Source organism: Oryctolagus cuniculus, chromosome 18 (assembly GCF_964237555.1).
Source record: "Oryctolagus cuniculus chromosome 18, mOryCun1.1, whole genome shotgun sequence".
NCBI classification, from domain to species: domain Eukaryota; kingdom Metazoa; phylum Chordata; class Mammalia; order Lagomorpha; family Leporidae; genus Oryctolagus; species Oryctolagus cuniculus.
The window spans coordinates 68,787,473-68,813,127 of NC_091449.1; the positions used below are offsets into that span (position 1 = coordinate 68,787,473).

At 68.6% G+C, this 25,655-nt stretch overlaps 1 protein-coding gene across 4 annotated transcripts; it reads right to left on the minus strand.

Moving 5' to 3' along the window:
• Positions 1-85: 85 nt before the first annotated feature.
• On the minus strand, positions 86-25,631 carry GALNS (galactosamine (N-acetyl)-6-sulfatase). Of its 4 annotated transcripts, none has more exons than XM_070061908.1 (14): positions 25,418-25,631; positions 20,682-20,805; positions 20,215-20,289; positions 19,443-19,545; positions 17,043-17,186; positions 15,650-15,716; positions 13,687-13,814; positions 13,252-13,391; positions 9,784-9,887; positions 8,094-8,230; positions 7,486-7,588; positions 4,608-4,705; positions 1,852-1,969; positions 86-735 (listed from the first exon to the last, which is right to left on the minus strand). In XM_070061908.1, exons 1-14 carry the CDS (start codon positions 25,535-25,537, stop codon positions 649-651), a joined length of 1,548 nt encoding a protein of 515 aa, XP_069918009.1. In that variant the 5' UTR covers positions 25,538-25,631; the 3' UTR covers positions 86-648. The 4 variants fall into 4 exon arrangements, with proteins under 4 accessions (XP_069918009.1, XP_069918008.1, XP_069918010.1 ...); XM_070061907.1 differs by having other exon boundaries at positions 4,608-4,729; positions 25,418-25,630; XM_070061909.1 differs by lacking the exon at positions 25,418-25,631 and adding an exon at positions 23,272-23,371 and having other exon boundaries at positions 4,608-4,729.
• Positions 25,632-25,655: the final 24 nt, after the last annotated feature.

A 25,655-nucleotide genomic window follows, 5' to 3' on the forward strand; every position in this document is an offset into this window, starting at 1 on the left:
CACGAGCCCGGGACCGCGGGACGCCCGAGACACGGCCCTTGCAAGGCGCACCGACGTTCTCAGCACACACACCTCACGGCAGCGCTGAAATGTCTCGTGTCCCTTTATTTATTTATTTTGACAGGCAGAGTGGACAGTGAGAGAGAGAGAGAGAAAGGTCTTCCTTTGCCGTTGGTTCACCCTCCAATGGCCGCTGCGGCCAGCGTGTCCCTTTATTCTAAGAATTTCATTCGGAATTCCCCAGCACTTGCAATTCAAGTGCAATACGGCACAGGTGCTGTGGCCGTCCCAGCACAGGGCGGAGACCACTTGGGCTCCAGGCGGCCGCCGGGCGCCAGTCGGGGTCCCGGGCTCAGGGAGGCCTCTGCCGCACCCCTCCTGCCCGACTCTGCTGTAGAGGCGCAGGGGCCAGGGAGGCGAGGGGAGACCGGGGCGCCCCCTGCGCAGCACACAGGGGCCGGCCAGGACGCAGGAAGTCCAGTACTCCAGGCCGGGGGCGGAGTCCTGGGCCGCGGACAGGGAGGGGTCAGAGCCACAGGACAGGGCAGATGGGCGGGGTCCTGAGATCCGTGGGGCCAGGCAGCAGGGCTGGGTCTGGGCAGGCGGTGCTGCTGGCCAGTGGGCGATGGCAGCTGGGGCTCTTCCAGCCTAGTGGGGCCAGGAGCACTTCTCCGGGACAGACTCGGGGGCACGCAGGCACTTGCCTAACTTCTCACAGCCGGGGGGCGCCCAGTTCTGGGAAAGGAAGAGGAGGAGGAACACGAGGTTACAGCAGGCCCTGGTGGGCTCCACCCCGTGACCTGCACCCCCCCCCCCGAGGTGCTGAGGGGACAGCGAGGCTGGGGCAGGCTGACCCAGGCGGGACGCTGGCCTCCAACAGTGGCCTTCCCAGCATTCCCGGCTCTCCCATCCGCAGACACTGGCCGCCCTGCGTGGCCCGCGGCACTCAGCACATGCCGCAGGTCCTGGGACGCACGGCAGCAGGCCAACGGTGCTGTGCTCCTCAGAGGCTGCTCCTGCGTCCGCGGGCCGGGGCCCACCCTGTGCTGCCTGGGGCTGGGTCTCCAGGACCCCTCACCTTGAGCTGAGCTGGAAACGGGAATCCATGCACCTGCCCCGAGCAGTGTCCACCCTGCATCTTCGTGGCTGTGCCCAGCACTTCCTCCCCTGACTCCTGGTTAACCAGGCCCAGCCCAGCCCTAGGTGACCCTGTGGCAGGTGGGCCATCCCGTGGCCCGGGACGAGGCCGTGGGCCCCTAACTGTCCTTCCTGTCGGGACAACGTGCCCATCAGCTGATGGCTTTTCCTGTGTGGCCAGGCGGTCCCCTCGGTCACAGGGAAGCAAAGCTGGCTCCTGGCAGCTCCTGTAGCCACGATTTGGTCTGACCTGGGCGCTGACCCTGTGTGGCCTTCTCTCTGGCAGGGAGCTCCGAGACACGGTGGCCTGGGGCACAGACTCGAGGGTCTCGGGGAGGGAGTGCCTGGCGTGAGACAAGGCGGCCGCATCTGCACACACAGACGAGTGCCATCGTGGGCACGAGGCTTGTTCTCTGGGACCCATGTCGGCTCGGTAGGGAGGGGGACCCCAGCCTCCCTGCTGTGTCCTGGCTTTGGTGCAAGATGGCTTTCCGCTGAGGTGGCAGTGGCTTCGCTGCCGTGGGCCTGTCCCAGCCGCGCCCTGCCCTGCCCTGCCCTGCCCTGCCCTGCCCCCACAGGGCCTGAGGGGCCCCTGCACAGGCGTCTGCAGGAGGCCGCAGTGTGGCCGCTCTGCCCAGGAGCCCAGCAGCCCCTGGCTCCCATGCCCGCCGCGGCCGACGGCACACATCGCGGCCTCGTGCAGAGGTGACTCACCATGACCGCCTGGTTGCACACGTTGAGCTGGGGCTCTCCGGGGACCAGGGCCTCCTGGTGCTGCTGGACGACCGGGCCCACCCTGCGCAGGGCTTCCTGGTACTCGGCACTGGCAAAGCTGAGACGAGAGAGCAGAGGTCCCCGAGGTCACAGCAGGCACAGGTGCCTCCCTGGGATCCAGAGGGGCCGGGAGGGGCCGGGCCCACGGAGGCCGGGCCTCGCGGCGTCTCACAGGTTGGGTGGCCAGACGCCGGCAGGGAGGCTCTGTGAGCACAGCGTCCCCTGCCTGTGCCCACCAGGGACAGCGTGTGCACTGGACGGCTGTGCACGCCGGCAGGTCCCGTGTCTCGTCACAAGCCAGCTGCAGAGGAGGGGGAGCACAGCGCTCTCTGCCTGGTTTCCTGTCACTTCCTGCAGGAAAATCCTCCACGCGGCCCCATGATGCGCACGAGGCCACCCCAGGCTGGGGCGACACCGCAGGGCTCAGGCCCCGTCACAGGCACACGGGAGGCGCTCGGCACGCCGGGGCAGCAGACCGAGGCTGGAGGAGGCCCTCTTCTCGGCAGGCCTGTGGTGCCCAGCCAGCCCCAGGCTGCAGGGGCAGCCCTGCAGCTTCTCCGCGCCGACGGCAAGAAGGCCGGCCTGGGCACCCCCCCAGGTGGCCACGGCTCTCAGAGCTCCACATGAGGCCAGCCACGTGCCCACCAGCCGCGTCCTGCAGACGACCAGATGACCACAGAGACGAGGAAGAGGCTCCAGGCCCTCAAGGGTGGACATGCTGCGTGGTCCACGTCCCGTGGCCTCCTGGGAAGGGGAAGCTGCCAGACCGAGTGTGCCGTGGCTGCCTGCGGCACGTGAGGATCCCCAGAGATCGCAGGCCACGGCTGGATGCGCCTCAGCCTGCGTGGCCTCCCCGACTTCCTGGGTGGGCCTCGGGGTGACAGGTGAGTTCTGAGTGGGCCTGGGCCTTCTGTCCCCGAGCCAGGCGGGGTCCCTGCAGCTCCTGGCCACCACCCCCGTGTGCTGCATCTCACTGCATCCCTGCAGGACTCGTGCCACGCATCTGGAGCACACCTGTGCACACGGCTGCCTTCTGGACCAGCCAGATCTGGTGGCTTTGTCTGGGGAGGCTGGCTCCCGGGCACGGGTGTCTGAGTCTGGGAGGTGGCCAAGGCCAGCGAGGCCGCGCCAGGGGCCCGACTCCAGCAGCGGGGCTGTCTCCTGTGGCCCCCCAAGGAGCTCTGCATGTTTCCCAGCTGGCGAAAGCGGCACGGAGCTGGCCTCTGACTGACAGGTGACACCAGACAGCCTGCGGGGTGTCGCGCTAGGCGAGGCCAGGTGTTTTCTGCATCCGGGCCCTGTGGTCACTTCTGGACCGACTCTTGCGCCTTGGCTGGGTGATGCCGTGGCGGCTGTCCCGCAGGCTTCCTCCCAGCCACCCTAGCTAAGTCTCCATCCGAAACACAGGCCCTTGGCTCTGGACGCCTGTGGTCTGTCTGCTGTCCAGGGGCCTCAGCTGGACGCCTGGGGCCACGCCACCGCTCGGCACACACAGGGCTGCGAGCCAAGGTGGCCTGGAGGTGTGGGCCGGCCCCTTGAGGCTCCAGGGCTGGACCCCCGGTCTCTCCCAGCTCCTGGAGGCTTGGGTTCCCCTTGGCTGTGGCTGCTCCACGTGTCTGTCCCCTTCGCTGAACGTGGAGCACTCGTGACTCACCTGAGCCCACCCAGACACCCCCACCATGTCTGGTCCAGGTCACGAGGTGTGGACTGCGCGTGCATGGCACCTGAGCACCCTCCTTCCTGGGCCTCTCATGTGCCCGGCCACACAGCCCGGCGGTGCTGCGGGGACTCGGGGGCCGCTGCCCTGTGCCTCCTGCCACACGCGGGATGCGTGCTGCATGCAGGCAGCCTGGCTTTGTCTGCTTGGCCACTACCTGGAGGGACCAAGCCACTGGGCCAGGAACGGATGCACTGGAGCAGCCTCCAGGTCCCCCAGCCAGCGAGGGGACGGCTTTAGGTCAGAGCACAAGGGCCCGGGACCTCCAGCCAACTGCTGGGGTCTCTGTGCCACGGCCAGAAGTGCCAGAACCACATTGTTCGGAGTGGCTGTGAGCGCGCGCCTGGCTGTGGGTGAGGCTGGGGCAGCTGGGCTCCGCTCTGCTGAGGGAGATGGTGGACGGGTCAGGTGTTCTGGAGGCGGCAGTGACACTGCACGACGGGTGCTCACGGAGCGGTTGGGGCAGGTGCTCTGAGTGGCTACAGTCGCCAGCTCACTGAAGGTGAAACCGGGTGCAGGGCTCTGTCACTCTCCCAGGAAACGCGGCTTGGTGCTCCCACCAGCAGTGGCCACGCGCACCACCACCCAGAGCCCTGCACTCCCAGTCCTGGGCTCCAGGACGCACAATCCCCGGCCCCGCGGGAGTTCTCCCTCCTGGCCGCAGCGCTGGTCAGTCGGGTGGACTTAGCCCTGCTCGGACACCACACCCTTGGTCCTCGGCCCTCCCTGGGGGTGGATCAGAGCCTGCGAGGGCACTCGCAGAGGAAGGTGGGTCACCACACACAGGGACAGCGCTGCCCATGGGCGTGAACACCGGGGATGCAAGGCCCCCAGCTTCCTCTGCGGGCACACAGGGTCCCCACGGGCACACACGGCTCCTGCTGCTGGAAACACAACTTAGAACCCACACGAGTCCCGAGCGGCACGTGCCCGCCTGTCTGGTCGTCTCCCCTGGCTCAGTGGCCCCGTCCCAACTCACCTGAGCGGGTACCTCTCCCCGGGGTCTCGGCCCAGGTGGAAAATCAGGGGCAGCTTCGTGTGCTCCTCCTGGGTGTGCGTCGTGACCCCCGCGACGTCCTGCCCAGGGCAGAAGTCGATGCCCTGCGATGAGAGGCAGGGAGGGCGGTGGGCGCGGGGCGGCCCGTGTCCCTGCCGCACACCTGCCACTGTGTGTCGCGGGGCGCTCCCGGCCCATCCCCGGCCCCAGAGCTGCTGGCGGGGCGCCCTCCCGGGTGTCGGGCCGTCGCTCTCCCACTCTCCCGTCTGCGCTGACGTCAGGCGATCCCCAGAGCATCTGCTCAGGGTGCCCGGGACCGCGACAAACGTCTCGGGCGTCAGCTGAGGCTCCTCCGGGGCTCAGGCGTGTGCCCAGGCGGCCTCTGCGGCCCCTTCGCCCTGGCGCAGCCTCCTGCCCTTCCAGGTCCCAGTGTGGCTCTGAGGCCCCGTGGGGCCTCTCTGGCTACCCCAGGGAGCCCCTGCCGGCCATGCCTCCGACACCCGCAGAGGCGCCCTGTGGGCAGCCTGCCTGGGCAGGTGGTCTGTGGGCTCACTGGGCAGGCTGTTTCCCCGTGAGCGTTAACACTCTGCTTCTCCACATAGCAGGGGCTCCGTGCCCGGCTCCACGCTGGGTGCTCGGCGGCAGCTGACAGACCCCAGCGTGTGCTCCCAGGGCGGGGCACCCTGTCTGCACAAACCCCAGCCTGGACACAGAGGGGACAAGCTGCTTGACGGCCTGCCACACGGTGCAGGCTTTCTCCCGACAGAGACCTCGCCCTCAGGCAGCACGGTGGAACCAGCTGGACAGCGGACAGGCAGGGGCACAGGGCTGGAGGCAGGGTGCTGACTTCCCTGCAGAGGTGGGGAATGAGACGGCCAGGACCTTGCACTCAGCTGTCGCTCCTGGGGGTGCCCTCTGCCTCCCGCCGTCGACCCTGGGACCGCTGCACTGTGCAAGTGCTGCAGGCCAGCCCAGACCTTGGATGTCCAGGGAGTTGGGCCACCGGAGGGAAGCCTGTCAGAGCCGTGGGCGTCTCCAAGGGGCCTGGGAGACCTGGAGGGAGCCCCGAGCCGCAGACGGCGCTGTCCACTCACAGGCTCTGTCCCCAACACGCAGGACAGACAAGGGGCGCAGACCCAGTGGAAGCCTCTGACACGGACCCTCATGGGTACAGGGGCCCAGGCCACCGGCCGGCCCCCTTGGACACACCTGGTGGGGGCGGCAGGACCAGGACAGTGTCAGCATGGTGCTAGAGGCACACAAGGCCGCGGGGCCACTCCCATCTGCCCAGGCTGGCACACAGACCCCCCCCATCTGCCTGCTTGGAGATGCTGAGGAAACCCCGCGCACACCCAGGGGAGGGGGAGCCGCACGAGCCCTGCTCCTGCGTCCCTCGGCGCCCGCTCTGCACACGCTGCATTTATTCTGCCCAGTGCCAGGCGGTGGGGACCCGAAGACCCTGGGGTCTGTGACGTCCCCACCGCGACAGTGTGCAGAGCAGGGGCCACACGGCTTCAGAGGTGCACAGGGGACAGGAAATGGGAGAAGCCTGTGCCTGCGGGGACCCCGGCGGGGGTCCCCAAGGGGTGGTCTGCACAAACACGAGGGTCCAGACTGGCTCGCCAACGCCCAGGCCACGGAGGCAGCAGCTGTGCCTGCTCGGCGCCGACAGGAGTCACTGCGGCTCTGGGTGAGCCCTGTGCTCTGGACCCAGGATGGCACACGCCGGGCTGGGTCTCACTCCTGCTGCCCAGGAGGGCCACGTGCACATGGCCACAGCCCTGCCCCGAGGCCTCTCATACAAGGCCAGCTGCCTCCAACGGCCTGGCAGGGTCAGGCCAGCACCCAGGACAGCTCCTGAGAGGCGGATGCAGAGGTGAGGGCTGGGGGGGTGTCGGTGCTCCTGGGCTCCGCCCACATCTGCTCCAGAACACGAGTGCACGTGGGACACTGGGTTCCAGCAGCGGGGCCTGGCACGCAGCAGCCAGAGCTCCAGCCCTCCCCCAGCGGCACCTGTCCAGCCTGGCTCACTGCCTGTGCGTCCGCACGGCTCCCTGACCGTGACTCCTCGTGGGCCTCATCCACCGCCTTCCCAATCCAGGCACATGCAGGAATTCTTCCCCCGTCATCTGCGGACTTCGATGCTGGGCTCTCAGGGCTGCACCTGGGGCAGGAGGAAGCTGCCCACGGGGTGGGGGTACAGCGAACCTCTTTCCGGCAGGGTGGGCCCTGGGCACAAGGCCTCTCATCCTTACTCCCTCGGGGCTGCACTGCGAGCACACGCCGTGGGCCCCCAGCAGGGCCGTCAGCCTCTGGGCCCAGGCAGGCCACACTGGTCACCTCGGGCAGGGGCAGGCTGAGGGGAGGGCTCAGCGCTGTCGGGGCAGGGAAGGCTTGCGGGGCTACCTGGCCTGGGTCCAGTGCTGTCTGGCAGCAACAGCCGTGTGGCCCCAGCGGCTCCCGATGTGCTAGGTAACCACACCCAGGCTAAAGGGCCACCAGGGCCCTCGGCCATCCTAGCCCCCATCCCAGTACCCCCCCCACCAGGGCCCCCGGCCATCCTAGCCCCCATCCCAGTACCCCCTCCCCCTCCACCAGGGCCCCCGGCCATCCTAGCCCCCATCCCAGCATCCCCTAGTGCCACCAGGGCCCGTGGCCATCCCAGCCCCCATTCCACCTGCCCCCTACCCCAGCCACCAGGGCCCACGGCCACCCCAGTCCCTATCCCAGCACCCCCTCCCCCTCCTCCAGGGCCCAGGGCCGTCCCAGCCCCCGCCTGGCCTGGGGGGTCTGGGGGAATGTGTCCAGGCAGAGGACACAGGGGACACGTGAGGCAGTGCAGCAGTGCCTGCCTCCGTACCTTTTTGAACTCCTCATAGGAGTTGGTCCAAGTCCACAGGTGGGCCTTGTACTGGCCGAGAGTGACCGCCATCAGGGTGTTGCCGCGGTAGTGGAACACGGGCCTGCCAGGGTGAGGGCAGAGGTCACGGTGCCGTGAGCGGCACACTCAGTCCCCCAGGCCAGGCGCTCGGAGCAGTGTCAGCTGCTGCCCCACAGCGGACGGCTGAGGTCAGCCCACCCCGGGGGCCAGGAGCGGGGGAGTGAGGCCGGCAGCAGCTGGGGCCCTGTCTCGGGCAGGTGGGGGCCTACACCTTGTCTCCCAGCAGGTAAGAGCCTCTGGGGCAGGTTTCATGAAAAAAAAAAATGTGGACATTTTGAAAGAAAGAAAGGGAAGCCCCACCCCCACTCCCCTGCCTTCTGTTCTCGCCCAGATGTGCCCAGTGAGTGACAGGGCAGGTGGCAAGCGTCGGAGGCGGGGCCTGGAGCTTTCAGGGTGAGCAGAACCTCGGGGTAGATGAGAAATAGCTCCCCCCTGGGCTGGGCCCCTGGCCACGCCCTCCAACGCTCCTGTGCCCAGACGGCAGACAGCTGGGCGAGGGGTCTCGGCCTTGTCCGTCCAGCACCAACCTGTCCGCCAGCCGGCCGTGCAGGGCAGCAGGGAGCAGGTCCAGGCCGTCGATCACCCTGTCGCTGGGCGGCTGCAGGCCCGCGAGGGCCAGGCTGGTGGTGAAAAGGTCCATGAGGCTGCCTGGCTGGTGGCTCACCTGTGACGGACAGCAGGGGCTCTGCGCGGGCCGACACGGCCAGGGGGCCAGTCCCAGCGTGCGGGACTGTGTTACATGCAAGCACGCGCACAGCCCAAGGGCCCCTGCACACATGTGGGAGACCAGACGGCGCTCTGGGCTCCCGGCTGCAGCCCGGCCCAGCCCTGGCTGTCACAGCCATGTGGGGAGTGAACCGGCAGATGGAAGAGTCTCTGCCTCTCCCTCTCCCCTGCAACTATGCCTTTCAAAGAAAGAAAGAAATCTTAAAAAAAGAGTGGCTGGCCTGCTACAGACATGAACGCCCAGCCCCTGGGCCTGAGGGGTCTGTATCAAGAGCCCCCCAGCCGGAAAAGCCCCTCAGTGTGGGTTCTCAGCTGAAGCAGCCTACACGAGCTGGGGCGTCTGGGGTTGGGGTGCAGGCAGGCCAGGCTGGGCTGGCACAGGTCACACAGGCCCAGCCCTGCCCTGGGGCCTGGCTGCTCTGTCCTCACAGCGCATGCCCACACAACTCCAGCCGGGACGTCCCACCCCATCCCACACGTGAGGGCCTGGGTTCCGGTCCCGGCTCCTCTCCTGGCTCCAGCTAACGCACTCCTGGGAGGCAGCGGAGACGGCTCAAGCAGCTGGGTCCCTGCACCCACATGGGAGACCTGGACGGAACCCCTGGCTCCTGCCTGTGGCTGGCCCGGCCCTGGCTCTCGTGGGCACGTGGAGAGCGAGCCAGCAATGGGAGATCGCTGTGTCTGTGCATTTCAGAGGAGGAAGTCAAACCTTAAACAGGAACCAGATAAAACCAGCTTGCACTCTGCCTGCTCTAGAGCTGAAGTGCCCACCAGCACTGAGGCTTTCACAGCCCTGCAGGGCAGAGGCGAGTTCTGGTCGGCGTAGATGGTGCTCACTGGCTGCGGAGGCCACCTCCTCCAGCCACGTCCCGTGTCCACCTGACACGGCGAGGAGACACACCTTGTGTCCACCTGACACAGTGAGGGGACACACCCCGTGTCCACCTGACATGGCGAGGGGACACACCCCATGTCCACCTGACAGGAGTGGGAAGGCCACGTGCCCTGTGTCCACCTGACAGGAGCAGGAAGGCCACACACCCCGTGTCCACCTGATAGGAGCAGGAAGGCCACGTGCCCTGTGTCCACCTGACTTGGCGAGCCACACACCCTATGTCCACCTGACACAACAAGGGGACACACCCTGTGTCCACCTGACTGGGCGAGGCCACGTGCCCCGTGTCCACCTGACTGGGCGAGCCACACACCCTGTGTCCACCTGACACAGCAAGGGGACACACCCCGTGTCCACCTGACTGGGCGAGGCCACGTACCCCGTGTCCACCTGACAGAGAAGGAAGGCCACATGCCCTGTGTCCACCTGACTGGGCGAGGCCATGCACCCTGTGTCCACCTGACTGGGCGAGGCCATGCACCCTGTGTCCACGCACCCCGAGATGCCGGCCTTCTGATGCCCAGGTGGAGCGCTGTGGGCAGGAGGTCAGGGCGGCCTTGCCCATGACGACCGGCCTGCAGGGACCGGGCACTCACCTGGCCTGCGGGGATGTGGCCGGGCCACCAGGCGATGGCAGGCTCCCTGACCCCGCCTTCAAAGGTGGTCTGCTTCCCGCACAGGAAGGGGCCGTTGCTGCCACCTGTGGGAGGCACTGGCGTCAGACGCCTGAGGCCGCTTGGGCTGCAAGGTTGCCCAGGGACGGCAGGGACACGTGCCCTGGAGCTGTGTGACCGCTCAGAAAGAGCAGGATGGACGTGTGCTGCAGGCCGCGCCGGGAACACACTCCCCGCGAGTCTGGGGCTCAGCGCTCTTCCACGGGCGTGGGCGGAGCAGGGTCTCCACACCTGTGTCAGTGGAGGGGAGGGGTCTCCACACCTGTGTCAGTGGAGGGGAGGGGTCTCCACGCCTGTGTCAGTGGAGGGGCGGGGTCTCCACACCTGAGTGTGGAGGGGAGGGGTCTCCACGCCTGTGTCAGTGCAGAGGAGGGGTCTCCACGCCTGAGTGTGGAGGGGAGGGGTCTCCACGCCTGAGTGTGGAGGGGAGGGGTCTCCACGCCTGTGTCAGTGGAGAGGAGGGGTCTCCACGCCTGAGTGTGGAGGGGAGGGGTCTCCACGCCTGAGTGTGGAGGGGAGGGGTCTCCACGCCTGTGTCAGTGGAGAGGAGGGGTCTCCACGCCTGAGTGTGGAGGGGAGGGGTCTCCACGCCTGTGTCAGTGGAGGGGAGGGGTCTCCACGCCTGTGTCAGTGGAGAGGAGGGGTCTCCACCCCTGTGTCAGTGCAGGGGAGGGGTCTCAATGCTTCTATGGAGAGGAGGGGTCTCCACACCTGTGTGTGGGGAGCAGGGGTATCCACACCTGTGTGTGGAGAGGAGGGGTCTGCATGCCTGTGTGTGGAGGGGAGGGGTCTCCACGCCTGTGTCAGTGGAGGGGAGGGGTCTCCACGCCTGAGTGTGGAGGGGAGGGGTCTCCACGCCTGTGTCAGTGGAGGGGAGGGGTCTCCACGCCTGAGTGTGGAGGGGAGGGGTCTCCACGCCTGTGTCAGTGGAGGGGAGGGGTCTCCACGCCTGTGTCAGTGGAGAGGAGGGGTCTCCACCCCTGTGTCAGTGCAGGGGAGGGGTCTCAATGCTTCTATGGAGAGGAGGGGTCTCCACACCTGTGTGTGGGGAGCAGGGGTATCCACACCTGTGTGTGGAGAGGAGGGGTCTGCATGCCTGTGTGTGGAGGGGAGGGGTCTCCACGCCTGTGTCAGTGGAGGGGAGGGGTCTCCACGCCTGAGTGTGGAGGGGAGGGGTCTCCACGCCTGTGTCAGTGGAGGGGAGGGGTCTCCACGCCTGAGTGTGGAGGGGAGGGGTCTCCACGCCTGTGTCAGTGGAGGGGAGGGGTCTCCACACCTGAGTGTGGAGGGGAGGGGTCTCCACGCCTGTGTCAGTGCAGGGGAGGGGTCTCAATGCTTCTATGGAGAGGAGGGGTCTCCACACCTGTGTGTGGGGAGCAGGGGTATTCACACCTGTGTGTGGAGAGGAGGGGTCTGCATGCCTGTGTGTGGAGGGGAGGGGTCTCCACGCCTGTGTCAGTGCAGAGGAGGGGTCTCCACGCCTGAGTATGGAGGGGAGGGGTCTCCACACCTGTGTCAGTGGAGAGGAGGGGTCTCCACCCCTGTGTCAGTGCAGGGGAGGGGTCTCAATGCTTCTATGGAGAGGAGGGGTCTCCACACCTGTGTGTGGGGAGCAGGGGTATCCACACCTGTGTGTGGAGAGGAGGGGTCTGCATGCCTGTGTGTGGAGGGGAGGGGTCTCCACGCCTGTGTCAGTGGAGGGGAGGGGTCTCCACGCCTGTGTCAGTGGAGGGGCGGGGTCTCAATGCTTCTATGGAGGGGAGGGGTCTCCACGCCTGAGTGTGGGGAGCAGGGGTGTGCTCTGGGGCAGGTGTGGGCACCTGTGCTCCCGACACCGCAGGGCTCCATGTGGAAGCAGGCGGGGCCTGAACTGTAGCTGCCAGCTCGGCCCTGTGGGACTCCGGGACCCTCAGGGCTGCCCCAGGGTCTCCCACACTCAGAACACCTGAGACACGGGGAACAAGGAGCCAGCTGAGCCCTCCCTGCAGGGGCGCCGGGTCAGCTCCTGGCTGGAAGCGGGAGCCCCTCCCCAGGCAGCAGGTGGGTCTGACAGCTTTGAGGGTGCCTGCAGGGATGCAGAGGACACGGGCACAAGCCGGGCACAGGGAGGGGGGCGAGGGGCACAGGGAGGGGACGAGGGGGCACAGGGAGGGGGACAAGGGGGCACAGGGAGGGGACGAGGGGGCACAGGGAGGGGACGAGGGGGCACAGGGAGGGGACGAGGGGGCACAGGGAGGGGATGAGGGGCACAGAGAGGGGATGAGGGGGCACAGGGAGGGGGGCAAGGGGGCACAGGGAGGGGGGCAAGGGGGCACAGGGAGGGGACGAGGGGCACAGAGAGGGGGACGAGGGGGCACAGCACAGGGGGACGAGGGGCACAGAGAGGGGACGAGGGGGCACAGCACAGGGGGATGAAGGGGCACAGGGAAGGGGGATGAAGGGGCACAGGGAGGGGACGAGGGGGCACAGTGAGGGGCACGAGGGGGCACAGCACAGGGGGATGAAGGGGCATAGGGAGGGGGACAAGGGGGCAGAGAGAGGGGGATGAGGGGGCACAGGGAGAGGACGAGGGGGCACAGAGAGGGGGACGAGGGGGCACAGCACAGGGGACGAGGCAGGCAGAGAGAGGGGGACAGGCTGGGCTTCCGTGGAGGGGTGCGGCTGCGTGGCCTCGTGTTCTCACTCCCAGGCTGCGTGGTGAGCACGCGTGTTTGTTCTGTATTTACACACGAAGCTTCCGCTTGTCTGAGTCACAGCTCAGAGGCCTCGCTGACTGCGGGGGGTGGCAGTGGCGGCCCTCGGGAGCCCCCGGCACCCCACTGTGCTCACTGCTCTGCCCATCACCCCTTGCCCCGGGGGCTGCCCCGGCTTCTGCCTGTGGGAGGCACAGCCGTTGGGGGAGGCTGAGCAGAGCCAGGCGAGGGACAGCACCTGTCCTGCGGCCAGCACGCTCCGGGCCTGCTGGTGGAGCTTGCTGGGTTCCTGCCACTCGGGACCTGGGACAGTCTTCCCAGGAGGCTGGACTGTAGCCCCCCACGACCGAGGACTGAGGGTGTCACCTCCAGGGGCTGCCAGAGTGGGGAAGCTGGAGGTGCTGGGCTGGGTGTGGGCACGAGGGGGTGGGCCCTGGCCAGGCCACGCCCACAGCGCTATGCCTCATCAGCACCCTGCGCCCACACACGCCACCCCAGGGCTCCTGTGGCCGGGGCCCCTGGAGCGCCGTGCAGCCTCTCCTGGAGACGACCCGGCACCTGCCGCGCCTGGGCCCCCTCCCCGCTAGCACGCGCAGTGCACGCAGGCCCGCGGGCCAGGCCGGGCTGGCTGTGAGCGTGGGCGCTACGGTGCCGCCTCTCCTGGACACAGGGCCCACGGGTGCCAGGGGACACCTGCCTTGGTGCGGGGCAGAGATGAGGGCGGCGCCGTTGTCAGAAGTGAAGAAGACGAAGGTGTCCTCGGCGATGCGCAGGTGCTGCAGGAGGCTCAGGAGTTTCCCGACGCTGTCGTCAATCTCGCGCACGGCGTCCCCGTACCTGGGGGAGGGGAGGAGCCCACCAGGAGGCCGGCAGTCGGCGACATTCAAAGAACACACACCACCCGCGGCCTCAGAGAGCCGCGAGACAGGCCGGCCTCTTCACGGAGACGGGGGCGAAGTCCAGGTTCAAAGGTCGACTGCGGACAAGGCCCAGTCACCACCCCCAGGGCTGGGGGCTTCCCACAGGTGTCCTGTCAGCCCACAGGTGCGGCGCCCACCCGCGGATCTCACAGGTGATGGGCACGGCTGGAGCCGCACCCCTGGGGTGGCTGCTTCTCGGAGCAGGGACTCACCGCCCTCGTCGACTGGTACCCAGGAAAGGCTTGGAAGCGTACACGGGAGCATGGGTGGCGTCGATGGCCCAGTAGAGGAAGAAGGGACGAGTTCCCGCCTGGTGCCTCTTGATGAAGTCCAGGGCTTCCTGCAGGGAGGACCACGCCGCTCTGCCCACAGCCCACCTGCACCCGGGGCCTGCTGGGCCACTCCACTCCACACTGCCCTGCCCACAGCCCACCCGCACCCGGGGCCTGCTGGGCCACTCCACACCACACCACACTGCCCTGCCCACAGCCCACCTGCACCCGGGGCCTGCTGGGCCACTCCACTCCACGCCGCTCTGCCCACAGCCCACCTGCACCCGGGGCCTGCTGGGCCACTCCACACCACACCGCCCTGCCCACAGCCCACCTGCACCCGGGGCCTGCTGGGCCCACTCCACTCCACACTGCCCTGCCCACAGCCCACCTGCACCCGGGGCCTGCTGGGCCACTCCACTCCACACTGCCCTGCCCACAGCCCACCTGCACCCGGGGCCTGCTGGGCCACTCCACTCCACGCCGCTCTGCCCACAGCCCACCTGCACCCGGGGCCTGCTGGGCCACTCCACTCCACACTGCCCTGCCCACAGCCCACCTGCACCCGGGGCCTGCTGGACCACTCCACACCACGCCGCCCTGCCCACAGCCCACCTGCACCCGGGGCCTGCTGGGCCACTCCACACCACGCCGCTCTGCCCACAGCCCACCTGCACCCGGGGCCTGCTGGGCCACTCCACACCACACCGCCCTGCCCACAGCCCACCTGCACCCGGGGCCTGCTGGGCCACTCCACTCCACGCCGCTCTGCCCACAGCCCACCTGCACCCGGGGCCTGCTGGGCCACTCCACTCCACACTGCCCTGCCCACAGCCCACCCGCACCCGGGGCCTGCTGGACCACTCCACACCACGCCGCCCTGCCCACAGCCCACCTGCACCCGGGGCCTGCTGGGCCACTCCACACCACGCCGCTCTGCCCACAGCCCACCTGCACCCGGGGCCTGCTGGGCCACTCCACACCACACCGCCCTGCCCACAGCCCACCTGCACCCGGGGCCTGCTGGGCCACTCCACTCCACGCCGCTCTGCCCACAGCCCACCTGCACCCGGGGCCTGCTGGGCCACTCCACACCACACCGCCCTGCCCACAGCCCACCTGTACCCGGGGCCTGCTGGGCCACTCCACTCCACTCCACACTGCCCTGCCCACAGCCCACCTGCACCCGGGGCCTGCTGGGCCCACTCCACACCACACTGCCCTGCCCACAGCCCACCTGCACCCGGGGCATGCTGGGCCACTCCACACCACACTGCCCTGCCCACAGCCTGCACCTGGGGCCTGCTGGGCCACTCCACTCCACGCCGCCCTGCCCACAGCCCACCTGCACCCGGGGCCTGCTGGGCCACTCCACACCACGCCACTCTGCCCACAGCCCACCTGCACCCGGGGCCTGCTGGGCCCACACCACACTGCCCTGCCCACAGCCAACCTGCACCCGGGGCCTGCTGGGCCACTCCACACCACACTGCCCTGCCCACAGCCCACCTGCACCCGGGGCATGCTGGGCCACTCCACGCCGCCCTGCCCACAGCCCACCTGCACCCGGGGCCTGCTGGGCCCACTCCACACCACGCCACTCTGCCCACAGCCCACCTGCACCTGGGGCCTGCTGGGCCCACTCCACACCACACTGCCCTGCCCACAGCCTGCACCCGGGGCCTGCTGGACCACTCCATACCACGCCGCCCTGCCCACAGCCCACCCGCACCTGGGGCCTGCTGGGCTACACCACACCACACCACACTGCCCTGCCCACAGCCTGCACCCCGGGGCCTGCTGGGCCCACTCCACACCACACTGCCCTGCCCACAGCCTGCACCCGGGGCCTGCTGGGCCCACTCCACACCACACTGCCCAGGCCCAGCAAGGCCTCCAGTACCTCCAGGTAGATCTGGGTGAGGTTAGCTTCCCCTGTCTTTAGATCAATGGGAAATTCTTCGTAAAATCTGAAAACAACACAGATCCACACAGAAACCAGAATTTAGGCCGGGGAGCCCCTTTGCCCCGACTTCCATGCCATGAGGCTCACCCAACAGGACAGAAATGCCCCATTCGTGAAAGACATCAAGGCGGATTCGGGACGACGCTGGAGATGGTGCCAGGGACCCGGGCCTGTCTGGAGGACGGGGCGGTGACAGCCGTGGGCGTGGCTGCCTGGCAGTCTGGTGTGTCCACAGCTGCCCGCTGAGAGCGTGAAGCCCTGCACAGGTGAGCTACACAGCGGGGAGTCAGCCCTCAGCGGCACTGTTCCAGGCGGTGGCGCCCCCTGAGCCACCTGCTCCCACACTCCAGAGCCTGCTCACACACACCCTGGGGGCAGCCCTCAGGCCCCTGCCACCACCCGGGGGACCTGGGTGTGTTCCCAGACAGGCCCAGCCCAATCCCAGCAGTAACAGGCGTTGGGAATTCTGTCTGTTGTCTCTCAAGTAAATCAAAGTAATTTGAGAAAGAAAAGGGTAGTGGGTTGGGCTTTGTGGTCTGCTGAGAACTTCTGCCAAAAGCAAGGAAGGGGCAAAGCCCAGCCCAACAGGCTCCAGGCAAGACCAGGCTGAGGCAGGCTGCGCCCGGGAGGGGCCGTGCCGGCCGGCCCGCAGCGCCCCTGCCGCGACTCCCCCACGTCCCCTCAGCCAGGGCTTGCTTCTTGCACGGCTCCCAGGTCGGGGGCCGAGTCCCACCCCCGCATGCTGCTGCTGCTGCTTTCCCGAACGTCGGGACTGCGGCCGAAGCCAGCTCAGCACGGGCAGAGCCCTCGGGTCCGGGCCCCGCAGCAGGCACAGGCTGTGAGCGCCCCGTCGGGCACTCCGCAGACTCGCGGGCTTCTGGGGCTGGCACTGTCCTGTGAGCGGCTACTGCAGTGCCAGCATGCCCCTGGGTCCCGGCTGGAGTCCCAGCTGCTCCCTGCTAATGCACCCGGGAAGGCAGGGGGGGACGGCCCTAGTGCCTGGGCCCCTGCACCCCGCGGGAGACCCCGTTCCTGGCTCCTGGCTCCTGCCTGGCCCAGCCCTGGCTGTTGTGACCATCTGGGGTGAAGCAGTGGATGAAGATCCGTCCCCCTCTGTCCCTCTCTGCCGCTCTGCCTTTCGGGTGAGTAACTAGAACACACAAGGACACAGCTGCCGACCCAGAGCTCCAGGTCCGCTTGGGGCCAGCGCCTGGCAGCAGGGGCTCCGGAACCGTCCGTCCTGCCGCGTGCACAGACAGGGCCAGGAGCACCGGCGCCGCTGCTCCAGGGGCGGGGCGGGGCGGGGCGGGGCCAGGAGGGGCTGTGTTACCTGCCGACCATCTCCCAGTCCCTGTACACAGGGATGTTGGGCCTGGCCCTGTTGTCATAAGGTCCAAAGTGACAGTTGGGGGATCCAAACCACTCATCAAATCCGTGCTTCAGGGGATGGAACTGGGGCCTGTGACCCAGGTGCCTAGAAACAGGAACCCAAGACCCTTCAGGGACCCCACGTGGGGACCCCTGAGTTCTGAGCAGCGAAGTCGACCTTCCCAGAACAAGCACCCCAGCAGCACCCCGCAAGCCACGAAAGCCCAGCCCAGGAGTCCGCCCGCCACAGCCTCGGGCCTGCAGGATGGCGGGAGGGGCCTGGAGGGGCCTGGAGGGGCCGGGAGGGGCCTGGGAGACGCAGGCAGTGAGGAACCGCCCAGCCCGCCGCCCCCCGCTCCCGTTCCAGTCCATCTTGAGTCTGGCGGACTCCGTGTCCGTCTGCCTCTCCTGAACCAGGGGGACGTCCTGGGCTGCCTGCGGCACCACTGCTTCCCTCCGCGTCCTCGGGCAGGTGACGGCTCGGTCCCTCACACCCTTCCCTCGTGGTTACAGAGAGGCGGCCGGGCAGGCTGTGAGCCTGGTATGCCCGGGCAGGGCTGTGGGAGCCGGGCCGGCCCTGCCGGTGACACGGCGGGAGCCAGGCCCTGCCCACAGCCCCCTCCCTGACTGCAGCAGCCACACACCAGCAGGTGACGGACAGGCGGCCTCTGGCTGCCTCCCGCAGAGCCAGGCGCACTCCGACCTGGGTGTCTGGGCCTCTCTGCGCTATGGCTACGGAGCAGCACCACCGGAGAGGTGCGGTCCTGGCGAGGGACAGGGGAAGGCCCCACCCTGATGCGCCCAGGTGTCCGCGCCACACAGCCCTGAGGCCCCAAGTGTTCAGTTGGTCACTTGTGGGGCAGAATCACAGGCCCGGCGGGGGAGGCTGGGCTGGAGGGGCCCAGGCAGCAGCTGAGTGTGGCTCCGGGGGGCTCACGGTCCCTCGTGCGGGAGGGGCCGGCACAGGTATGGCTACGGTGCTGCTACTCTGGCACTGGGCGCGCCGGCAGCCAGCGCCAGTCCCCCTCTGTGGCGGGCACCTTGCCGTGGCCGCACGGATCCCTGGAAGACCAGCTCCGCGCTGAGAGTCGGCGTCCCTGTGCCCTGCCTGCGCTCACTGGCTGCTGCCCACTTGCTGTGTAGGCTCCTCTGGCCACACAGGGCCCTCCCGAGTGTCCACCTCCATCAGCACAGATCCCACACAGCCAGGACCCCGCTCGATGGACTGCGACCCAAGAGCTCACCGTGCACAGCAGCAGGGCCAGCGCTGCCCAGGTGGGCAGACGGCAGCCGCGTCCCAGCCCCGGCCACCACCGCCGTGCTCGGGGACATCGTGCAGCCTGTATACAGGCCCGGTGCCGCCCACCCAGCACCAGGTGCTTTGCAAACTCCAGCTCCTCAGTGCTGTGCGGGTGAGGCCACCTGGGCAGTTCAGACAAAAGCCACCTGACCACACCCCCTACGGACCTGTGACAGCCCTCGGGGATGGGGACGCCACCTGGTCACGGGAAAGCCCAGGCCTCCTGGAGCCTGTGCCCACTGGGCACTGCCCCACGCCTGAGTCCACACAGAGCTGGTGCGCCCGGCCCTGGCCAGCTCCTGCCGCCACCACGGTCCCTGCTCCGCAACCCCGGCCTCACGGAGGACGTTCCCTGTCTGAGCCGACAGCTGGGCTCTTGCAGCTGCAGGGCCAGGACCGCGCGCTCCATCCACTCCAAGGCTGCGGAGTCTCCTTTGGAGCGGCCTTGCCGTGCCCTGGCGGCCCTCGGCGCTGGCCGCTGCCGCGGCTCCCTGCAGGGCCACGCGAGACAGCACGTTCCCGCCCGCTGCCTGGATTCCCAGCGCTTATTCTCTGGGTAGCTGTCCACCGGGGGCCGGCAGCAGAGCCTGCAGGCCACGGAGCCAAGACCCCAGGGTGGGAAGTCAGGGAGGGCCCTTGGAGGGAGGGGCTAACACAGGACAGGCGCTGGGCTGTCCCCAGAGCAGGACAGTGACGACGGCCCCCGCGCCTGCAGCCCGAGCTTTGCTCCACGGTCCGCTCCGGCTTCCCGGCGCCTCTCGGGGAGTGGGCCGAGCCTCCTCCAGCAGGTGGACGCCCCTCGTGTGGGCAACGAGAGGCACCCGCGACACCGAAGCAGAGGCAGCCGGGGCACGGGGTGGCGACGGCGCGGTGGGAAGGGGCAGCGGCTGCGCTCACTACTGATGGCCCAGCGCCCAAGCCAGCTCTCAGGTGAGCACCCGGAGAGGTCTACACGGACCCGGAGCCCAGAGCTCCCGTTTCCCACCCAGGAAGCTGTCCTAGGGGAATGGAGCAGTGACCCCGTGACACGGTCTGGCACGCAAGGCGGGGGCGCCCACTCACCACTTGCCGACGATCTTGCTGACGTAGCCCGCCTCCCGCAGGAGCTCGGGCAGGAGCAGTTCCGAGTCTGGGATGCCGCCCACGATCTCCTGTGGCGTGTAAGCTGCGGGGCAACGCTGCCGTGAGCCCCGGGCACACACAGCAGGCACGCGGCTCGCCCCAGCTGGTGATGGACGCGGGCGGGTGCGCGAGCCGTGGCAAGGAGCTGGCACAGCCACAGGGCGCATTGCAGAGCCCTCCTGCCGGGCTCAGGCCCGGGTCCCACCTGCTCTGCCCAGGGTCTGCAAACACGCTGTCCCGGCCCCCAGGTCCTCCCCCACTTCCCTTTCTCAAGGGCCACTGGAAATCCCACGTGACTTCAGGAGAGACTTTTCTGGAAAGCCCATGAAACCGCTGGAGCACTGTTTCTGGAACGTTCCCCGTGTGGCCCTCGTGCCACCTGGCCTGGGGTTAACAGGGTTGACTGCTCACCACCGAGTGGAGCAGGAGCTGTTGGAGGGAGCCGCGGGGCGCTGAGCAGGTGCCCATTCCGACTGGACGAGGGCAGAGAGGGAGGCCGGCGACACTGAGCCCGCACCTCTGCCCGGGTCCCACCACACAGCAGTCTCCTTGCCCCACACTCTGGGGGAAGTGTGGCAACCTGTCTCAGCGTTTCCTTACGACAGAGACAAACTGTAGCCTGGGGCCGCCGTGGCACCGCCGACCGACGCCCCTGAGCTCCTCTGGTTGTCAGTACCAGTGCTGGCCTGGGGGGGGGACGGGGGAGGCCTACCGTTTCTGGCGTGTGCGTTGGTGGTGTAGAAGCCGTTACGGATGGGCAGCCGCCCGGTGAGCAGAGCTGCCCTGGCTGGGGGTGGGGAGGGGACAGGAGCAAGCAGGTGAGAACCGTCCCAGCTGGGCTGGCTGCCCGCAGGCCCCCCGTGCCCGGCCCACGCGGGGTCAGCGTGAACCTTGGGGCCCAAGGCCCAGGCTGGCTCCACAGGGCTCCCAGACAGCCCCAGGCCTGCAGCCCACATGACGGAGCCCAGTTACGTCCACCCATCTTCCCAAGTCCTACCAGCTGCCTCCGCGTTCCTGACACCTCCCCCCCGGTCTTTCCCCAAGGGTCCTCGCTGACCCACTCAGGGACATCGACTGAGGGAACAGGGCAGCTGCTGCCCCCGAGAGCAGCTTCTACCTGGAAACCCGCCTGGGGGTGAGGGCTGTCCCCTCACGCCCGGCAGCAGCCAGCGCACTCACACGGGGAGCAGAGAGGGTTGGCAGAGTAGAAGTTCGGGAACAGCATCCCTTCGGCAGCCATCCGGTCCAGGTTCGGGGTCTCTCGGGAAGGTTCTCCGTTCACCCCCAGGTCGCCCCAGCCCATCTGCAGGGAGAAGAGCCCGGGGGCTTCGCTCTCAGGGGCGTGCACGCATGGCAGACTCCACCAGCCACAAAGCTCAGCCCAGCCCAGCCCTGGCATGGGCACCCGGCTCACAGCTATGCGGGCTCGTCTCCACCTGGCCACCTGTGCGCGAGACGCAGACCCCGTGTCTGCGTGCTCACAGCCAGCGGCTCTCAGACATGCCCACCTAGTTCTACATCGACGCACAAGCCTCCAAAACCTGCCGTGCAGGGCTAGGCTCCTAAAGCAAGTGGTGCTCCCAGCGCGTGCCTGGGAGAGGCGCAGACATCCGGAGACTGAGAGCACCCTCACCGCGCCGGGTGCACTCCGCCGGCACCGGGCAGGGCAGCCCACGTGGGGGAGAGGGCAGCGAGAAAGCAGCACTGGGCGAGAGGGGCCCAGAGGTCACCCCGGGCGAACCCGAGAGCTGGGCTGCAGAGCGAGGCCGACAGGAGCCTGCAGAAGCGGTCTGTCCACGCCACGGGAATCTACTGTGCCGGGAAAGGCAAGAGGTTCCAACACCAGCCGCTGGGAACGTCCACCACCTCCGCGGGGCCTGGGACCTCAGCCCACCGCCCCTCCCAGGGGAAGCCCCTTGCCTCCTCCTGCCCCCCGCTGGGAAGCAGAGCAGCTGAGACTCGGAGCCGGCGCTCCAACGCCGGATGCTGGCATTGAACGACGGCCCCAGGAGACACAGCTATCCCGAAGTCACCTGACAACAGGAGTCAGAACGAGTCAGACGCCTGGGGGCGGTGACGAGGGAGGAAGGTGGGGTAGGGAGGGCTGGACGGCAGAGAACGGACTGTGTGCCCCCCAGTGGCACAGCCTTGCACTGGCGTCCCACGCTGGGCAGGACCCTTCAGGGCCCCCACTCGCAGGGGACCCGGGGGCACTCGGGCCCCAGGCTCCCGCCTGTCCTGCTCTAGCCCCAGCCGGCGCTGCCCCTCGAGGCGGAGGGTCCACCCTGGCGCAGGGGCAGGAGCACGGGGCCTTCCTCCTCGCCCCTGCTGTTCAGGGGCCGCCACCCCGACCACACTGCAGTGGCCAGGTCTGTGCCGCGAGGCCGCGCTGGCTGCAGCCAGCCTGAGCGGGGGTGAGGGCGTGGGTGTGGGCAGCGCACTTGGGGTGCCCAGATACAGGCTGGCAACTGCAGCGTCCACAGGAGTGCCCAGGCCGGGAGTGAGGGGCACACCTGGGGCCCCCGGGAGCCTTCTCGCGGACTGTGTGCTCGGGCAATCCCACCCACCCCGCGCCCGGGCCTCAGAATGAGACCGGAGCTTCCAGACAGCTGAGAACCTGGGGTCCCCAGGGGTGGCGGTGGAAGCCCCGCCCAACCCGCACCCTGCCCTGGGCCTCCTCGTCTACTCTGAAGCTGTGACTCACACGTTCCTGGGACCAAGAGAGGGGGCCAAGCTGCTGCCCCCACGGCAGACAGCAGCTCGCCTCCTGTCTGCGTGACCTCGTGGGGGTGGGCGTGTGGCCCGGCAGCGGAGACGCCTGCGCCCGTGACAGTGCCCGGTTCGAGTCCCCTCTCTGGCTCCTGGGGTGCAGGGGTGAAGGCTCACATAGCGGGGTCCCAGCCACAGTCGGGGAGACCTGGAGCGAACCCCAGCCCCTGACTCCGTCCCCGCCCAGCCCAGGCGGCCTCAGGCGTGTGGGGAGGTGGGAGGTCCCTGCCTCTGCTGAACAAGGGCGCTCATCCAGCTCCCCCTCAGCTGGGTACCGCCACAGCCTGCAACCCCAGCCAAGCAGCCGAGTGAACACCGGGGCAGGGCTGCTGGACGTGCAGCGGTTTTGCCAAGAGGAGTCACGGTGCCGTGTGTGCGGCGTCACCGCTGTGGCCTCCCACAGCCTCAGCCTCGAGGCGCGGCACCCGTGACCACCGGGGGCGCGTGGGCGGCAAGCAGGGCCCTGGTGAGTGGCTCAGGCAGAGCAGGGGAGGCCGCCCCGCGGCAGCCTCCCCGCCCTGTAGGCCCGCACTCCCTCCTCAGCTCCTACTGGCCAGCCTTCCCAGCGCTTACACCCCACCTGGGGTCTCGGGGGTCAAGGAGACAGCCCCCTACCGTTCTGCCCCCTCAGGAGCCCAGCAGCCCCCGGCCCCTCCTCCACGCAGGGAGACCCAGGCTGAGAAACGCTCGGCCCTCCTTGCCATCTGCTTTGGGACCACGCCAGGGACAGGCGGCCACAAAACGCGCCCACGACTGGCTCGCGAGCTGGGACAGCCGTGTGGTAAGGGCGGCGGCAGCCATGGCTGGACCTTCCGAATCCTGATTTTTAAAGAAGATCCGAGGGTTCGGCGCTGTGGTACAGTGGGTAAAGCCCCGGCCTGCAGTGCCGACATCCCATATGGGCGCCGGTTCGAGTCCCGGCTGCTCTTCTTCTGATCGAGCTCCCTGATAACGGCCTGGGAAAGCAGTGGAAGACGGCCCAAGTCCTTGGACCCTGCACCTGCGTGGGAGACCCGGAAGAAGCTCCTGGCTCCTGGCTTTGGATCGGCGCAGCTCCAGCAGTTACAGCCATTTGGGGAGTGAACCAGCAGATAGAAGATCTAAGAAATAAAAAAACTAACATAAAAAAAAACTCTAAAGGCAAAATGACAGAGCCAGGAAGAGAAGTGTCTCCGTCCGCTGGTTCACTTTCCAAATGGCAGCAGCAGCTGTGCCAGGAACTCCACCCAACCCCCACGTGGGTGCAGGGACTCGAGTCCCTGAGTCGTCACCCTCCGCCTCCCAGGCCTGCTGGCAGGGTCTGGATGGGAAGCAGATTAGCCCAGGACTCTGACGACCGTCCCCCGACGACCGTCCCCTATGATGACCGTCCCCCCGGTGACCATCCCCCAATGACCGACCCCCTGACGAGGGATGCAGGCAGTGTGGTGGCAGCGGAATTCGTGGCACCACCACGCCCGCCCCCCAGCCCTGTTCACAGGAAGGAGGGGGCCCTCCCAGGGGAGGGGCTCTGTCACGGGGTCTCGGCCCCCAGCCTTGGGGATCCCTCCTCCACACTCCATACACTCACTCAGGAGCACCACGGAGCGTCTGCCGAGCCGCGGCAGGCTGTGCTCCGAGGGCGCGCCAAGGAGTGCCGGCTCGGCGGTGGCCCCTGGCGCGGCAGAGGCCGCAGCCACACGCTCGTGGCTCCCGCACGTAGGCAGCTCTGGGCGCTCGGCTCCCAACCGCACGGGCGGGAGTCTGGGGGGGTCTTCCCACAGGTCATGCCTGGTTCCACCCAGCAGTTTGGGGGACGCCCCCTTTCCTGGAATTGTATCCGCTCCGATGACGGGGCCGCGGGCAGCCAGCCCACTGCAGGCTCAGCCCCTCCCGCGGCAGGACCCAGAGGCAGGTGGAAACCGTTATTGGGCAGGTGTCGGCCTCGTGGCCAGGACACCTGCGTCCGGGCTGGAAAGCCGGGGTTCCGTTCCTCAACGCGGACCCCGGGAGGCAGGTGACGGCTCAGGTGACGGGGGTTCTCCACCCACGTGGGAGACCCGGATGGGGTCCCCGGCTTCCAGCATCAGCCCCAGGGGGCCTGGGCCCATTCTGGGCATCTGGGGAGGGAACCAGCAGGCGGGAGCCCCGCCTCTCAAAAACAAAATTGTCACACAAGCCGTGCAAGTTCCAACACTAGGAAGCTGGCCAAAGCGGGGGTCAGGCGCAGACGGCGTCCTCAGCGCATGGACAGCCCAGGCCTCCGGCCCAAGCTCCCGCTGCCTTTGCTGCCTCTGGGGGCTGCACTGTGGGGTCCATCGGGGAGCAGCTTCCTGGTCAGCCCGAGACGGACAAGCCTGGGTGTTGCCTGGCCCCGCGCCAGACGCGGCTCATCAGCTGCCCGCCACGGGGCCGCCACGGGGCCGTCACGGGGCCCGGGGACAGCTCAGAGCCAGCACGGCCAGGGCAGCGGGCAGGCTGTGGACCCCGCAGCCAGGCACCCTGCTCCCTCGGGAGGCCAGGAGCGCCGGGTGTGCTGTCACTCGGTTTTGCTTCCTGTCCTTTGCATCAAACCCAGGCTCAGTACGCACGCAGCCCCCACAGAGCCCCAGAGCCCCAGGGTCCGCGGCCTGGCTCTTCCTGCTCCTCCTCCCCCAGGCGCAGAGGCCCCCCCGAAACCACATCCGCTGTGGGCCAGGGCCGTCGGCACAGGGAGCCCAGGAGGGGCCACGCAGGGCTCTCCTAGCGGTCAGGGGCCCCAGGGAAGCTCGCCGGCCTCGGGAGGGGCCCACACCTCGCACAGGGGGCAGCGGCGGCCCTCCGCCTGCACGGCATCCGCTCTGGCCTGTCACTCACTTCCTTGTCCCGGAGAACCAGCAACTTAACGACGACCGCACGACAGACCCCTCTTCCCGGCCCCCACACCTCAGCACCCCTGCCCAGCCCCACGGTCACCACAGACCACGGGCGGCCCGGTGCGGGAGACGGGAGACGGGCGCCGCCCGCGCCCCTCACGCTGCAGCCCCGCTCCGGGCCCCAGGCCCCAGGCCGGCCGCCCGCGGGGGTCCCACGCCGGCGCGGACCCGGCCCGGAGCTGCCCCGCGCAGGGCACGGAGGACACGGAGGGAGCGGCGAGGCCTCTCCGCCTCCCGCCGGCGCCCACTTACGTCGTCCATGAGCAGCAGCAGGATGTTGGGGTGCCGCGGGACGCCGGTGACCCCCAAACCCACAGCGCCCAGCACCAGCATCAGCCACCACCCCCCGGGGCCCGCGGCACCCGCCGCCATGGCAACCGCGCAGCGCGCCGCCGAGCCCGCCGGCCGCGCGACACCGGCCGCGCGACACCGGCCCGCGGGCGCCTCTTCCTGCGCGGCCGCGGGGCGGGGCGGCGCGTGCGGCGCGGGG